This window comes from Larimichthys crocea, chromosome XV (genome assembly GCF_000972845.2).
Source record: "Larimichthys crocea isolate SSNF chromosome XV, L_crocea_2.0, whole genome shotgun sequence".
Classification (NCBI taxonomy): domain Eukaryota; kingdom Metazoa; phylum Chordata; class Actinopteri; family Sciaenidae; genus Larimichthys; species Larimichthys crocea.
In genome coordinates, this window is record NC_040025.1 from 9,296,131 (window position 1) to 9,312,690 (window position 16,560).

Consider the following 16,560-nt stretch of genomic DNA (forward strand, 5'->3'; position numbering starts at 1 on the left):
TCTTCAGTCCAGGCTGCCTGCTGCCCTACCTGCCTGTTTGGAGCACATCTCTGGATATCTGGATCTCTGCCTGGCTGCGTTTCTCACCTCCCACTCTGCTCGTCTCTCTCTTATCTTCTGTACCATTCTGGCTCCCTGCCTACACCTTTGTTAACACTCAGCCTCCCTACCTGCCTCCAGCACCACCCTATGTCGCTGCCGTGCTCCCTTACCCTAAGCATCTAATCTCATTTTGCTCCCTGTTCAGCTGTGATTTTAGAGTTTCTTGTCGCCAACACTCCCCAACACTGTCTTTGTGATTTTATCTGCATAGATGATGCGATTACTGAATTTTGAGGCACTTTGAAGGAGCATTTCCATTTTATGAAATGTTGTACATCTGCCTCCACTACATTTATTCAACTGCTATCGTTCCTGCATACTTTGACGACTAAAATATATTGTCATGTTTCAGATGTCTGTCTCCACCTAAATTTCGCTAAATAACTGTTTGAGGCCCAATCTGCCTCATCTCTCATCCTTAATATATTTATTCATTCAGTCTCATGTCAACTTTAATAACTCTCATGTTATTTCTGTACCTGCCACACCCTCCTGTTCTCCGGTAAGCATTATTTTTTTGCCTAAGTTGGCGAAGTCGAGTCATGTTCTTCACCTCAGACCCTTTAACGTCCACCCTACCCCTAACTCCTAAGTCTCCTTGGGGTCAGCGTTTGTTCATTATGATTGGATGAACAATGTTTCCCGCTCATTAACTATTCATAACTTGACCTCGCCATCCTAGGAAGACAAAACCTCACCTGGTCTGCTTCACCCAATCACCTACCTGCTTCCTATTCCCTCTGATTACCGTTCCTTCACCCAATTACCAGATTGTCTTTTTGCACCGTGCCAAGCTTTCCAGCATTGTTTCCTGATTCCTGATTCTGCCTGAGAGCCTGGACTCCACAGACTGAATATAAATATGAGTTGGGGTCCACTGGACTCACCCATCTGTCTTTTTTTGCAACATGGCTACTTTTACTCGGATGCTTTAAGTGTGTTTTGCTGTGCTTTTACTTAAGTGGCATTATTAATGCGGGAAATGTACTTATAATTGAGTATTTTGACTCCTTGAATTAAGTATCCGTACACTTATTCCACCACTGGTGATTAATAAGCCTTCTGTTTAACATAATACACCGTGAGTCATCCATCACCTCTACAGTCAAACAGAAAATGCTTTTGTCTTATTAAAGGAAAAAAAAATCTATAACGGCATTGTACTTGCTATTCCACAAATTCAGCTTCTTGTCACTTTATTTCCTCAGTTTCTCCCCCCCTCACCTCTCTGTGTGCATGCCTGCCTATTTGTTTACCTCCTTGGTGGCTCGACCTAAAGCAGCCTGACCTTGCTTTGGAGGTGAGCCAGCAATCGATGAGGCCACAGCCCCCACTGAGAGTTTAGGGCATACTAATTGTGCTAATGATTGATTAATTTGGGTATCAGAGACTGGAGCTATAGATAGAGGGACAATGCAGTATTTAGCTGCAGGCTGCTGTGCAGGGCTTAAAAGAAACGTTTTCCACAGTCGATATGTCTGTAAAACTATTAAAGGGGGGCTCCAATCACTGTTATGATACTATTAACAGCTGATTACCTCCCTGTTTTCCTTCATACTCATAACCTTGCCCACACATGCCGTCATACTTGCCTGACAGGCCTGAGTCTTCCTCGCTGTTCTCACCGTCCTCTGCAGCCTTCTCTAGGTTGCTGAGGGATTTGCTGCGTGTGCGGAAGTTTCGGAGCAGGTTGCGGTGCTCCTGGTAGGTGATGGGAGGGCTCTCTGCGCTGATGTGAACGGGACGAGGCGTGCCGTAGTAATTCCCTGAGACAGAGAGGGAGAGGAGAAAGGTGTCCTGCCTTGAGGAATGATGCTGTAGCGACCGTATCAAAGTGGAAAATGAATTATTTGCAAATCTAAAGGTTGTGAGTAAGAGCATGGTCTGCTTTAACATGCGTTACAACTTGATATGTGCTCATGAGGTAAATAAAAATCTATATTCACATAGAGTGTATGCTATTGTGTACATATAAGCCATATTACATGTCTGTATGTGCATTATGCATCCCCCGAGATCCTCTACTGTATATGCTCTATATTCTCAACCATCTGTTCCAACTGCTAAAGAAGAAATTAAATTACCACCACCCACTTCCATTTGGCTCATGGAGATCCAAATGGGTTTAGGGAGGGAAAACATTAGATTACTGAACTCAACAACAAGGTCACCAGACGTCGCCATTTACTGCAGTTTCTGAAGGCGGCTGCGCGCACAACGCTGCCGCAACTCCAGATTGCTTCACCGAACGCGACGTGTCTGTCAATGTCACATGTAAGGCAAGTGAGGATGACATTTATTGCTCTCATTAAACTCTTATAAATTATGTATGTAATTAATGTATGGAAGTTTTTTTTTATTTTTAATCAAAGGCAGCACTCTGACCCTTACCGGGGGGGGAGGAGTCTGCAGGGGAGATACGAGCTGGGCAACACCTGATGGCATTAATATGCATAAAGAGGTGGCACCTAACGGATTGTCCTATTATATGCTCAAACCTCATTTATCACAACAAATAACTGTCAATAAATGTTTGGTAGAGAATACAGTTGGTATATAACAAGGGAAAAATTGACATTTTTGGAAAATATACTATTTCCAGTTAAATGAGAAGACACTGTAGATGCCACTCTCATGTCTGTACAGCTACAGTCAGGAGGCAGTTAGCTCAGCTGTGCACAAAGACAAAAGACTGAGACAGCTTGCATGGCTCTGTCTAAAACAGGAGGTTTCAAAGGCCTCTGCTCAGACAAAGCCTGGATAAAGCTGACACTAACTGTCCTGACCTCACTTGCTTAGTTTCAGTTTTCTGGATGCCTATTTGATCATAATTATGGTATTTGATCACATAGATTGAGCCTCGTACAGCTCTCTGATATAACTTCAGACTAAACAAAACACATAGAAATGACTGTGCTACAGTATTTATTAGTTTATGACTTTAGGAAAGTCGGAAAAACAGTAAAATCACCACATTTAGGCCATTCTATGTGATTTCCTTCTGATAACTAATGTAACTTCTCCCCTGAAACAGTTTGGAGCCCTCCTGGAGAGACCCACCTCCCACGTCTTGTCTAAAGATGACAAATGCTGCCCACCATCACCCCTAAAGCTCACTAATTAAAACATTAATAACCCCCCTATAAAACCGCGACCTGTCATTTTTACACTTCAGGTTTTATGCATGTGAAACAAAATGAGATGTTAGCTGTCAGCGAACCGGCTTCTGGCTGTAGCCAGACATGTACAAGCATGAACGCCTCATTTAACTGCAAGAAAGTAACAAGCACGCTTCCTAAGACTGTGATGGTCTTTGGTCGTGATAGACTTTCTAATAACATGCAGCCATAAAAATACTGTGTTTTTATTAGTGCAATGTATATTTTCACCTATGCATTCAACACATTTTTAAGTTAAATAATTACATGTTTATGTAATTTGTACAGTATTTAAAAAGGTCCAGGTTCTGGGATTTAGCGGCATCTAGTGCTGAAGTTGCAGATTGCAACCAGCTGAATACCTCTCGCCTCACTATACCGTTCAAAGCGTGTCAGAGAAATTACAGTTGCAGCGAAGCTTGCAAAAGGCCCTATCTACGGTCTGGGTCAATTCAACATAGTGGGCTAAGATACCTTTATAGATATAAGGGTCTCATTCTAAGGTAAGAAAACCACAATGATTGTTATGTATAGGTGATTACACACTAGTGAAAACTAGTTCATGTTTTTTTAATCCATTTCTGGCATATTCTGTAGAGGCCCAGAAATCTTACTCACCGGACCTTTAAAATAGAGTTACATTTATTTGAGCACAAGTAATTAAGTAAAGAAAATGTACACGCTGTGTTATAATTACCACAATATACACTGCGTGATGAATCACCACGCACAGTTGAAGCTGAAATGATGGACTAGTTTAACCTCACCTTTTAACTTTCCACTCTCGAGCAGCGCTCCCGACTCCTCCAAAGAGAAGAACTCCTCAATGGAGACAAAGTTGTAGTCTACCCCTGAGATTTCCCCGTCTCTGGGCTGTCTGGTTGTACCTGAGAGAGAGAGAGAGGGGGGAGAAAATATTGCACCATGCATCAGAGCCATGAGACTAGAAATACTGCCAGCTCTAACGCGGATGATGTGTCAATTAATCAAAGCCTTTTCCTCTCATCGGGGGGTCATAAATCCAGAGTTCAGTGTTTAAAGAAAAACAACAATTCAGCAAAACTACAAATAGCCTCACATTAGTTTGATAAATTATATAGAACTAGTCCCACAAAAGGTAATAACCTAATTGGTTTTGGTTGTATTTAAAGCTTTAAATGATCTTAAAAAGGAGTGTACAAATGTAATTAGATTACATTAATGGATAAAAATAAAAGTTTTTAATTACAGAATTTCATTCTTGAGTCAGTCTCGGGGTCAACAGATCATCCGACCACAAACCAAAATCCACCCTTTGCTGTGAAGAGCACGATGATGATGATGATGGCGATGGTAGGCATTAACCAGAGCCTCTTTGTTATGAACAGATCAATATTCACAGAATTAAACATTAATGAGGCACTGTGAAACTCTTAAAGTCTTTCCATCACCATTGCAAAGACGGAGCACTCAGATGATCAATGGTCTGTCATCGTAATTGATTCACGTTGACCTTGGATTGGAAGAGAGCGAACCGAAGGCGGAAAAAAGCATCATTACAGAATCAGTGAGGTAAGCCTCAGTCAGTGTTTGCTGTTAACCATTAAATACATGTGCAGGCATGTCGTGTGAAATATATCACAACGTTATCTCGTTAAGCCAAATCTGGTGGAGGAATTTTTTAATTTGCAAATTGAACTACAGGACGTCCACTGTGACCTTCAAACGAGCGATTCCTCTCCCAAGACGTAATCACGCCAAGTCCAAACTGAGGACGAATCTCTGTCCTTCTCCTGGAGGACCACATGTGATGTCAGTGTGGGGCCGGCAGGAGGGAGTCACACCCAGCTACCCTATAAAACCTGTGATTAATGCACTGCTGTCCTGGGAGCAGCTCTCCCAGCCACAATGACACATGCAGGAGCATGCACAGCTCACACACTAACAGACATAAAGAACTGGACACACACACACACATGCACATTAGAGAGCATGAGGCATCTTCATCAGCACGACCTCTTCTCTCTGCAGCACAAAGTGTGTTTAAAGTACAGTCTGCGTCCCGATCAGCTGCAGAGGATGAGAGGCGCTGGCCTCTAAATTATACCTGCAGTCTGCAGCGCCATTTTTTTTATATTCCCACCTGCTCTGATTACTTTTTAATCACAGATGCCAATGAAAAAGTGTTTTTAGTGGCTTTGGGTGACAAAGATTGCACTCAGACCTGTCAGAAATCACCCAAAAACAGTTATACATGTTGAGTTAAGGGCTGTAGCTTTCGATTAGCTCATAGATTGTTTATAAAATATCAGAAAATAGTGAAAAATGCATCACGATTTGCTTGAAGCTGGAATCACTCTGTTGACTGCCTGATCGTTTCGGCTCTAGTTGAGCTTTCCTGTGTTGTGCCACTCGGTTTTCCCCCAGAGAGGTTTGACCCTCACTTCCCGGCTCATTAGAACACTGTTGCTCTTAAAATGAGATGATTACGGCTGATGTGATTGGTCATTAGAGCTTACCCAGGCTCTACCTGCTGATAGTGTATAATGTATTATTTGAGCCCAGCTGTTCTTCGCACTTTGTGCCATGCTGAATCGGGGTTGTATTTTCGCCTCTGGTCACCAAAAACCATCAAATTGACGCGCCACAAGTTTGTGCTTTCACTCATTTAAAAGGAAATTAGAGGTTTCTGCGTCTAATTAAAGATCTGATAGCGAATCTCTTGATGACATCTGACGTGTGGGTAATTCCTCTCCTCCCCTCAGGACAAACAGTATCTCTCCAGCTGATATGGCACGAGGCAGGGATTCATTATCTATGCACCCTCCTAGGAAATATATATGACATGTCAGCGGGGGGACAGGATGGATTATTGACATCTTCTTCTTCCCCGCCTGTCCCTGTAGGCGATGCACACTGATCCCCTGGGAGAGGGGTGAGATAGGGATTGAAGAGGTAATTACACAGAACTCTGTATCAGTACCAAGAGAGAGCTGTCTGTCAAGATCATCGCACACAAATAGCAAACAATGAATCCTATAGCTGAAAAAGGCCACAGACGGGGTTTTTTTTCCCCCCCCTGCCTGACAACGCTGGAGTGAGCATATTATAATAACTAAATGATGATGTTTCTTATCGCTGACTCACTCTGAAGACAATTAGAAAAGTCTTTTTATGAAGGAGACAGAGACACAGCCTGCCACGAAACCCTGACATTGGCTCTGAATCATCCAAGGGCATATGTGCAAATGGTTAGCGTGATTATACAAATATGGATGGGAAAGTTCAAGGGGGGTTAATATGAGGTCTGCAAAACCTGCAGACGGAGCGAAGTGGAATTAATGAGCGGACAAAAAGGGAAAGTTTTCAAACCAAACAGAGACAGCCGTGTCAAAATAAAATGGTTTGTTTCAGTGAACACATATTTACCTACCCTCCAAACGATACACAGTAAGCATCCTGTCTGTATCAGTATGAGCAAACAGAGCCATTATACCGCAGCCACGCCCCTCCTCCACCTCCTCCTCCACTTTGGCACTGATAGGCATTTGCTTTTAATTTAATTCCCCCCTCCCCGCCCCCTTCAGATTATTGATACAGTAGCCTTGCATTTACTTAATTCTGTCATTCATTTCCATTTTTATGCACTGCCTTCCCGACTGAGCCTTTGTAATGATATTTCTTGCATCAGAGCCAGCTCGCAACATCACAGAGCGTTGTCTCATCAGAAGGATTCAGGGATTGAGATGCTCTGTAAATAGCACAACAGCACAGCGGTGCTAAGCCACGGTTTGATAGATAAATCAAACCTGCAGCCTGAGGTCATTCTATCTTTACTTCCTTACAGTAAAAAAGAAAATGTTTAAAGTTAATTAAAAACAAAGTTGGCACAATAACAAAACACTACAGCAAAGAGTCACATGAATCAGGAGGAAACATACATTATGGTCCTGAAGGGGGCCACCATGAGCCACCGATGGAAAAACTCCTCAGCTTTAAGTTCCCGTTACATCAACAACGGATGCTGGCTCCTCGATGGAAAAAAACAGGAAACAAAAAGGGAGAAAAATTTCTGCTCCTGTATGGTCTGAAATAAGACATGATGCTTTCTGAGCCGCTCCTTCAGGATCAGGAGAGCAGGCGTGTGTTCGCTATCGGCATGAGAACAACGGCATCTTACTGTGTCATCTCCAGCTGATCAGAGGATTACACCCCCGGGGGGGCTCAGCCTGCCGTGTTGTCCCTCTTACTTAAAGAAAACACTCAGATATAGGAAGGTGTTTTTAAAAGTTTCACACCACTGAGCAGGGAAATGCTGCACTGCTTTATTTTGTGTATATTTTGCCAAGAAATCATGTCTTTAGAGCAACCTTCCCTGAACCAATCATCAAATTTGTCTAATTTCGCATATGCCTCTTTTATCCATCCCATTCTCTTTATCCGTTTTCTGAAACAGCTAAAAGCACTTCTCTTTATTTGGGTAATTCACTCCCTGAGCAGCTGCTCGTTCATATAATAGGATGCACGCATGTCTGGCTAAGTAATGAGAAAGCTTGATATGAATAAATCTCCAATTATACCACATTATAAATATGCATGTTGTATACCGAGAGAGAGACACTTTTGTTTTTCTTGCACCATCCTGGGAGTTTTGACCTGCGCCTTGCTCTGTCAACGACTGGGTTGTGTGGCACGGCGGTGGCAGACTGTCCCACATGACCTACTTCCTGGACTAAAGGAGAGATTAGCTGCAACTCCAAACAGCCACGACAAGGTTAAGACTACAGACACACTAGGTGGTCTGTCCCCTTGCATACAATCTCAATGAAATAAAAAAGGAAAGCAGACAGACGCAGGTCAGAAAATTCAATTAAAAACACAGACTTCCCTCAAGAGACCTGCACGGCCGCTGCATCCTCCTGCCACTCCTGCTGACGTCACATTATAGAGGATTAAGATAGCAACAGATGTACTACAACTAGCTGCCTTTGGCTGCCATTATGCTTGATTTTTAATCGTAAGCATCAAAATGAAACCGCTTGTGTGGTGCCTCTCTCTCTTTTTTTTTTTTTTTTTAATAAAGGGGATCATGCAAAAACTACTAATAATAAAAAAGAAGCTGTCAAACACAACTACCATCACATTTAATACCATCTTACCATCACCCAAACAAAGTAATACCCTGGAGCATGAGGGGAGGGTGGCGGCAGTGGTGGTGGTGATGGTGATGGAGGGGTTGACTGCCACTGAGGATAAACCCAATGTTGTCACAATACAGACTGTTGCTATGGAAATGTCCGAGCTGATTGCACTTGTGGCATTTTCTGTCTGTCACTCACAAACTTGATTTGAACTATCTCAGTCTCGATAATGCGTCTTTCTTTTTCTTTTTCATTATATTTCATTAAATTCATCCCAGTTCTGTTTCGCATGCACTGACACGAGGAAGTGTGTGAAAACAGTTCTGCAGTCTTAAACACCAATTAACACCAAGATATTCACATGGTAGGAACTATGAGACGTGTTAGCAGAGAATTAATGAGGTCAGTAACTTAAGAGAGGAATGCCTAGGTTGATTAATATTGTGAACATGGAAAAATACAATGTAGTGTGTGAGCAAATGACAGCAACAGGATGATATGATATGCACGTGAAGATTAAAAGGATAAAGAATTATAAAAAGGGACTTACAAGGTACAGCACGGAGGTAGAGATTCTCTCGGATGACCTGCTGAAGTTGGCTGTCCACTGAGCCGGGTGTGAAGCACTTACTCAGATACAACCTGAGATCCTTGCACAATGATGAGCCTGAGGGAAGGGCAAAGATACAAGTATGGCAGGGAGAGGAGGAAGAAGAAGCAGAGAGAAAGAGAGAGAGAGAGAGGGAGAGAGGAGGAGAGACGTAAAGAAATCAGCTCAGTAAGCACAAACACTGGTGATGTACAGAAGATTTGTTTGTAGCCCATCAAACAGAGACGGAAATTATTTAAAGTACTAATCTTTACTGCTGCCGGCGGCTTGATTTAACACCATCGTTTTACAACCTAGACGTTCACAATCACGCCTACTGATGTGACTCTATCACTTTGCGTAGATCCTGAGTATAAAATGTGTTTTCTCGAGTCCCTCGTGCATATATAACAACCTGCTGAGTTTAAACGCTCCAGACATGATAGTTGTCACCGGGGGGGGAGGCAGAGCTGACTATCGGGGCTCAGTTCCCTTCTCTCTGATCTCTTAATATCATCTCAAGTCCTTTACGGGCCTCTCGTGACAGGTCACTTGCTGTTATGGATTGGCTGAGAGCATCGCCAGCCTGTCACTCTGACAAACGACCGGTCTGTCGGTGCTGCCGCCCAGTTATCTGCCCACTGGTTCCACCCAGTAGCAGGCTGAATTTGCTGCGCGCCATTAAAAAACGTCACAGCGGTATAACTTTATTAGTGGAGGCAGTCAAAGGCACGTACGTATGACTGGCCGCATATGGCTGCTGCTTGTAAAAAAAGGGAAATGAATCTAAGCCAGCTGCCTTTTGGGGGAAAATGATGGGCTTTTGTTCATCATGTTGTGAAACAGCTGCTACTCTCTAGTCTGTTGAACAACAGCAGAACAAGCTGATCTCCTGCACATATAGGCTAGCATTAAGGAGGGTCAGATGTCAAGGTCAGAAACCGCTGAAGGGAAATCTGTGAACATTTGATGGATAGATCGTATCACTTCTCTTTGTTTATACCCTCAGAGCACCAGTAATAGTGCTAAAACCTTTAAACCGCTGCTTCCCCTCTGAGGTTTGTAGCCCCGTGTCCTGTATTTGAGGGCTAGAGCACAGGGAGTTGTAGCGGTAGTAGGAGTAGGAGGAGGTGTGCTACAGCAAGCCGTCGCATCAGCTCATCCATCACTGTCCACACTACATGCAGTCAAGCTGCCCGGGGAGGGCCAGGCGGACTTCAGAAATGATAATAGATCTACCAGCAGCAGAGGGACTGGGAGCAAAGGTCCCCATTTACACCCCTGCGGCCAAATCAGCTATCAATCTAGCGAGCAAGGCCATCGGGAGCCACAGTCAGGTGACACCTCAGTGACATATTGCTCTGTTCGGAGCCAACAGAGACATCCGTTACCCCAACCCCCTGTTCTAAACATCAAGGCCCCTTGGCTGGTGACGGACAACTATATCCCCACGCTCTTGTCATGTGTCATCAGCAGTTTTGACCTCCTACCCACATATTGACCAATTGCCTTGACGTATCCAGACTAATTGACAAGTTGCAAATCAGCATCAGAAAGCTACTGGCCGCAGATTTGGCTTGAGAAAGTCAGAGGAGGGTTACTGACAAGGATATTGCGGATGACAGCTTGGACGTGAGCGTAACAGATTGAGCAGTCTGATGCAGTAGGTGCAACATAAACAGCAACAAGTTCAACTGTCTGCAGTGTTAGGGAGGGAATTAAAGATTGAATGCATTATTATGGGCGGTGAGTAGTACATAAATGCCATCAGCAGAGGGAAAGGCCTTGCAGTCTGTTGTGTTCACACCTTGACTGACTGTGTGGTGATTATTTACGCGCCCAACAAAACAAAGAGCTGCAGACTCATTTACAGCGGGGTGAGTTATGGTGCTGAGTCATACCTGGTGACACAGTTTTGATGCGGATGGGATGAGGGCAGGAGTTGAGGACACCGCGGACATCTCCGAGCGTCATCCCTAATACAGGTGTTCCCCCAATCTCTAGGATGATATCGCCCACTGTGAGTCCGCCCCCCGGCGCAGACGTGACAAAGGGGAACTCTCCATAATCCGCCCCTCCACCAATGGCGATGCCCAGCTCCCCCGACGAGCCCAGCAAGGGGACGAAGCTGTCCTGCACCTTGGAGCGCCAGTGCAGCTTCTTCACCGCTGTCTTAGACATGGCAAATGAGCTGCAGGGAGGGAAGGGGGGGAGGGCATAATTGGAGGGTGAACAGAAGGTGTGAGATGAGAAAGAAAGTGTCAATTACATAACAAGCTCGAGAAAGATCCTGTGACTTCTGGCAGAAAAAAGGTTGCTTTGTTATTTAACCTTTGTCAGTGGTCGATGTCTGAGGTCTTGCAGTGTTTCACATCAAGAATGCGTAAAAAAAAAAGTCATGAATAATTCCAGCTTCGGAAGTCAGGCAGCTGGAAAAGTCAAGTCAGGAATAACACAACATGGGAACAGTGTGTCTTTGTTTTATACAAACATACTACAGCACAGTACACGACGGTCCAACCCGAACGTCACGGAGAGTCATTCCCTCATTTTCATTTTACGCTTGCTGCAGGCTGACGTTATGTTTTCATGTAAACACAAAAGATAATGCACATTCCAGCACATCTTCAGTCACATGGGAAAATCTAGTTTGTGTTCAATGAAGGCACGGGTCAATGGATGCACACACAGTTTGACAGGCAAGTTAAGAACCTGTAGCCGCAGTCGAATCCCGGAGTATCAGTGCAGAATGATTTCTGTATCTACGGTGAAGCATCACGCTCAAATATAGATTTTTATAGATTTTCCAGGACATTGACTAATTACCCCGTTGGTTCGCGTGCTGTATTCTGCAGGACAGATTCTCCCATTTTCTGCTCAGTCACAGTAATGACATTTTTGTCGACTAACGGCAGCTATGGTTGCATCCAAGGTGACAAGTCTCACGAAGCTGTATTGAAACTAATGTGTTTTGCTGCAACATGTTTCGTGGGGAGCAGCTGTGTGTGTCGCCGAGCTCAGGATGTAGCTGACATGGTGAGGATTTGTTTGAGTCCAAAGCGACTTGACAGCTGTGTTTTCCGGAAAGAGGGGACGATCTTACTTCCTCCATTATCAGAGCAGCGCTGTCACCTTGTCACGTAGGACAACAGAGATATATGCAAGGTAGGTTAACGGGATCAAAACGATAAACATGACATGGAGATTTTATAACGAGAAAAGCAGCAACAGTTTGACACTTTGGGAAATATTATTTTTCACATTCTTTCCGATGAGAATTTGATGAGAAGGTCCATACCACTCTTAGGTCTGTCCGTTAAATATGAAGCTGGAGCCAGTAGACTGTTCGCTTAACATTTTATAAAGACTAGAAACTGACGGAAACATCTAGCATGGCTCTGTCTGTTTACCAGCACCCAATGCAAATAGATAAACCAATTACAGTGAAGAAACGCCAAAGCAGGTTGTAACCATAGACAATATAAAACATGGATGCCGTATCCGTGATGTCACCAATAGGTTTCTGTTGTGAAGGTCAGAAAGTTGTAGCTCAAGGCATCGCAATCTTGGCAGCTCTGCCTTGTGGCTAACCTAAAAATGGGCAAAGACGTGGCACACAGGGGGAAATGAGGCCGGACCCAATGAAGCCCAAAGTGTCCACTCTGCCTTAATATAATTTCGAACAGGTGAGTTGTATATAAATTCACCCTCAGTACAGTTGTCATGACCGGGAAAATTAGCTATAGAGACCAAAACAGTTTTTTGTACCAGGCTGTAAACATGTTTATTTCTGCTGTGAAGTTGGACATTTGAACATGGGGACTTATGGAGAATGACTCGATCTGTAGCCAGCCTCAAGTGGACGTTCAAGGAACTGCAGTTTTGCCACTTCCCACAGAGACGGTGTCACCATTGGAAAAACCAAATCTTTCATTCCTTTAAACTTACTTTAGAACACCTACGCTAATTCAGACATGCTCAAATGTAATATTTCTTAATGGTCTCCAGTTCCATTAGCAGTTACACATCACTTCACCGAGATCCAATCCTCTTAAGCAACTGTGTGTGACTACGATGACTGTCAGCTTGGGTGGGGATAACACGCTCACAGGGCTTCCCTGAGTGCAACACCAAGCCCAGCCCCAGCAGGGGCACCCTGGGACCTTTAGTCCAGCAGGCCTAATGAGACTGCTTTAAAGAGTGAGAGAAGGGCAGGACTGAACTAATCCTTCCAGCTGACTGGTCATTCGACAGGCAAATCTGACGGAGATCTATCCTCTCTCCTGACTTGACCAAGAGAGAGGGTCCCTAGTGGTTTTTTTATATATAGATATAGAGAGAGATGGACAAATGAGGAAGGAAGGCAGGGAAATATTAGAAATAGAAATACACATGGATCGTGGAGAGATGAGAGAAAAAACAGAAAGCACAGAGGTCAGATAGAGATCGTGAGGCGCCACACAGCCTGAGGTTGGCATAGGACTCACTTATTTGACCTTAGAGGACTAGAGCTCAGGCGACATGAGTCAGAGTTTGGGAAACGGTTGAGCTGGTTGCCAAAACATCGAGAACCCAAAAAACACACAACTTGCATTTCAGTCTTGGTTGAGAGCCAACAGCCATGACTGTTCTCCTAACACATTTGAATAAACACGATCAAGCAAGAAGTGCTGTTTACGCCTGCATGTTTCAACCTGAAATTATGTTTATCGCTTCATCCTTGCCAAGCAGTGCCCCCAGTCCCTCTCTTTCTCTACCCCACTGTGAAACCTTCTGCAGCAACATTTTTCGACCTGCTTCCCCAAAAGCCAGCCAGCCCTCCACCCACACAGAAAACACGGCATTTAAGACCGTCATGAGAAGAGAATAAAACAAAGGCATCAACTTTTTTGCAATCTAATCATACGCAATGTATTTCCATGTGCGCCAATCCTGTAGAATAAATCTATAAGCCGTTGGTCGCTTCAAGCTTTTATTGAAAGATTTCTCAGAATTTCAAAGCAGTTGGCAGTAATGATTAAAATGCTAAAAATAAAACATCTAATAGGTCTTGGGTATTATCCTTTCCTGTCGGGCCTACACAATCACATTGTGTGTGTACATTACACACATGGAGGCAGTGTGTGTCTGTGTGTGTGTGTGTGTGTGTGTGTGTGTCGCCAAGAGCTGAAGATGTTGTCTTGACCTCCCGCGTCTGATGGGGGTTTAATGAGCCACAGCCTGTCAGGTCCGCTGAAGCCTGGACACGTCCCGCTGCAGACACGCCCTGACACTGCTTTGCTCTGGCTCTGCTGATGGTGTTGATGCTTCAAACTGCCCGCGTGCGCACACTCGTCTTATTGTGCTCACTTAAAACACGGTGCTAGTTTGCCATCAAGGCTGTGGGGAGGAACGTGACATCGAATTAGACAGTCGTGTAATTCTGCATAATTCAAATCAGGTTTATTTATATAGCGCCAAATCATAACAGAAGTTATGTCATGACACTTTTCATATAGAGCAGGTCTACACTGTACTCTTTATAATGTCATTAACAGAGACCCAACAATCCCTACCATGGGCAAGCACAAGGAAAAACTTCCATTGGGGGCAGAAGCTTGTTCATAATAAGCAGCCATTAGATACGTAATGATCTACATTATCTCTATATTTTTTTATATAGATCTTTTTTGGCATATTTATAGCAACTTAAAGCACTGAAAGTGACAGTGGCAAGGAAAAAAAACCTCCTTTAAGAGTCGAGCAAAACACGTCCAACCAATTGAGTTTAGAGGGAGAGAGACAAAGATGCACAGCTAAAATAATAGTAATGATAACTACAGCTATAATAGTAATATGACTAATTGTAGTAATGATAATAATATCAATAGTATTTGTGGTGGGCGTCAAGCAGGACCAGAGCAGCAGGTGCAACCAGTTCAGTGGATTATACTGAGTAAATAGTAATTTTCAATGAAAAGGGCTGTGCTATTCGACTATTTGATAGTGCAGCTGCAGGCAGTGACAGTGGGGAGAGAGAGAGAAGGGTGATGAGTGCAGCAAAGGGCCACAGGTTGAAACTGAACCTGAGCTGCTGCAGTAAGGACTCAGCCTTGGTGCAAGGGGTGCACGCTCGACTAGGCGAACTACTGAGCCCGCTGAATATTATTTTCAATGCAATGCACTACTACAATTTTAATGCCCTTCTATACTTTTTAAATGACTATGTGACAGTAAACCAATCAGAAGGTAAAATGATGACTTGTCTACAACCATGCACGTGAGTCTGCTTAACGCGGTGGCATGCCAACATTTGCTGTCCAATAGGAGAGTCATTTGTTTGCGCACATTTGACCTGATGATGGTACAGGATGAAATGTCAAAGGGGTCACCAAAGTAATTTCACAAGTCCTCCTGAAGGAGACATAAACGTCTGAATACAATTTCATGTCAATCCAGTTGAGTTAATTCAGTCTGGACCCAAGCGGTGGACCGACCAACATCCCTGGAGCCATGCCGCTAACATGGCCAAACTAACAGCATATTACTCCGATGAAATATATAGAGGACACATTATATGGATTCAAGGATATCTAGCCCTATAAAAAGAATGCTCAATTGAGATTTCTGACCTTTGGGTCAGGAAAGAGCTGACCAGTACATATCCTGTTTCACTGACTTCCTCTCCACCGGCGACCTGGCCAGGATCTCTGCAGCTTGCAACTCCGGCCCTCCAAGTGTAATTTCAAACCACAGCAATTTGTCAATGGCAAAAACACACATCCTCTTGACTTGGAGGTTATTCTTAGTCGTATTTCTCACCATATTTGTTTAAAAAAGACAGCATAAAGCAAACGCTCAAGGCTATTATGACTATAGTATAAACAGCTGTGCCACACACACACACACACACACACACACTGTGTTCTGGTTCAAATGCCTTTTAGCCCTAAAGTGCATAAATACCCATGCTTGTATTATCTAGAGAACATTCAGTGTTCTTAGTTAATTAACCGCAATATGTTTGTTTTTTTCACCAAAAGAGAGTCAAACTGTAATTTAAGCTTCATCCTGACAAACTTAACATCCTAATCGCTGCACTGTAATAATACCTCATGGTGCGGCATCGCTACTGCTACAATTTCAGGTGATTAGTCTTTAAAAGACGCACGGCAGCTCGTAGTCACGAGTGAAATATCTTTATTACGGGACAAATTAACTAAGCAGTTATTTCAGGTTGGATCTCGAGGGTGTTAATTTATTTAAGTTACAAAGATGAGCTTTGCCACGGAGCTCAATAATTCAAAGTCAACTTGAAGCAACGCATCAAGGGCATGAGGGAATAGCGCTGACATTGGGGTGAAGAGCATCTTGAAAGACCTTCGTGGAGGGGAAAAAAAAGGATGTAAGCAAAACACATCAATTAAGACAAGTGAATAATTGAGCCGCTTGGTTAAAAAGTAGCTAAGAAAACAACATCAGCTTGTCTCAAATCCAGTGCACGCGCTTCCGTTTGAAGCAGCGCTTTAAAAAGAATGAATCAACCCCACAACCCGTTAGCCGTGACTTTAACCTTCATTTTGGCAGCTCAACACCTATTCTCATAGCCTCC

At 43.7% G+C, this 16,560-nt stretch overlaps 1 protein-coding gene across 2 annotated transcripts in view; it reads right to left on the minus strand.

Moving 5' to 3' along the window:
- magixb (MAGI family member, X-linked b) overlaps window positions 1-16,560 on the minus strand; it is a 35,026-nt gene that overhangs the window by 12,798 nt on the left and 5,668 nt on the right. For both annotated transcript variants that reach the window (XM_019275388.2, XM_019275434.2), the window contains exons 2-5: window positions 10,871-11,160; window positions 8,931-9,047; window positions 4,028-4,147; window positions 1,695-1,868 (exon numbers count right to left, since the gene is read on the minus strand). In XM_019275388.2, coding sequence (XP_019130933.1) covers window positions 1,695-1,868; window positions 4,028-4,147; window positions 8,931-9,047; window positions 10,871-11,160 — 701 coding nt within the window. The remainder of the gene's footprint in view (window positions 1-1,694; window positions 1,869-4,027; window positions 4,148-8,930; window positions 9,048-10,870; window positions 11,161-16,560) is intronic.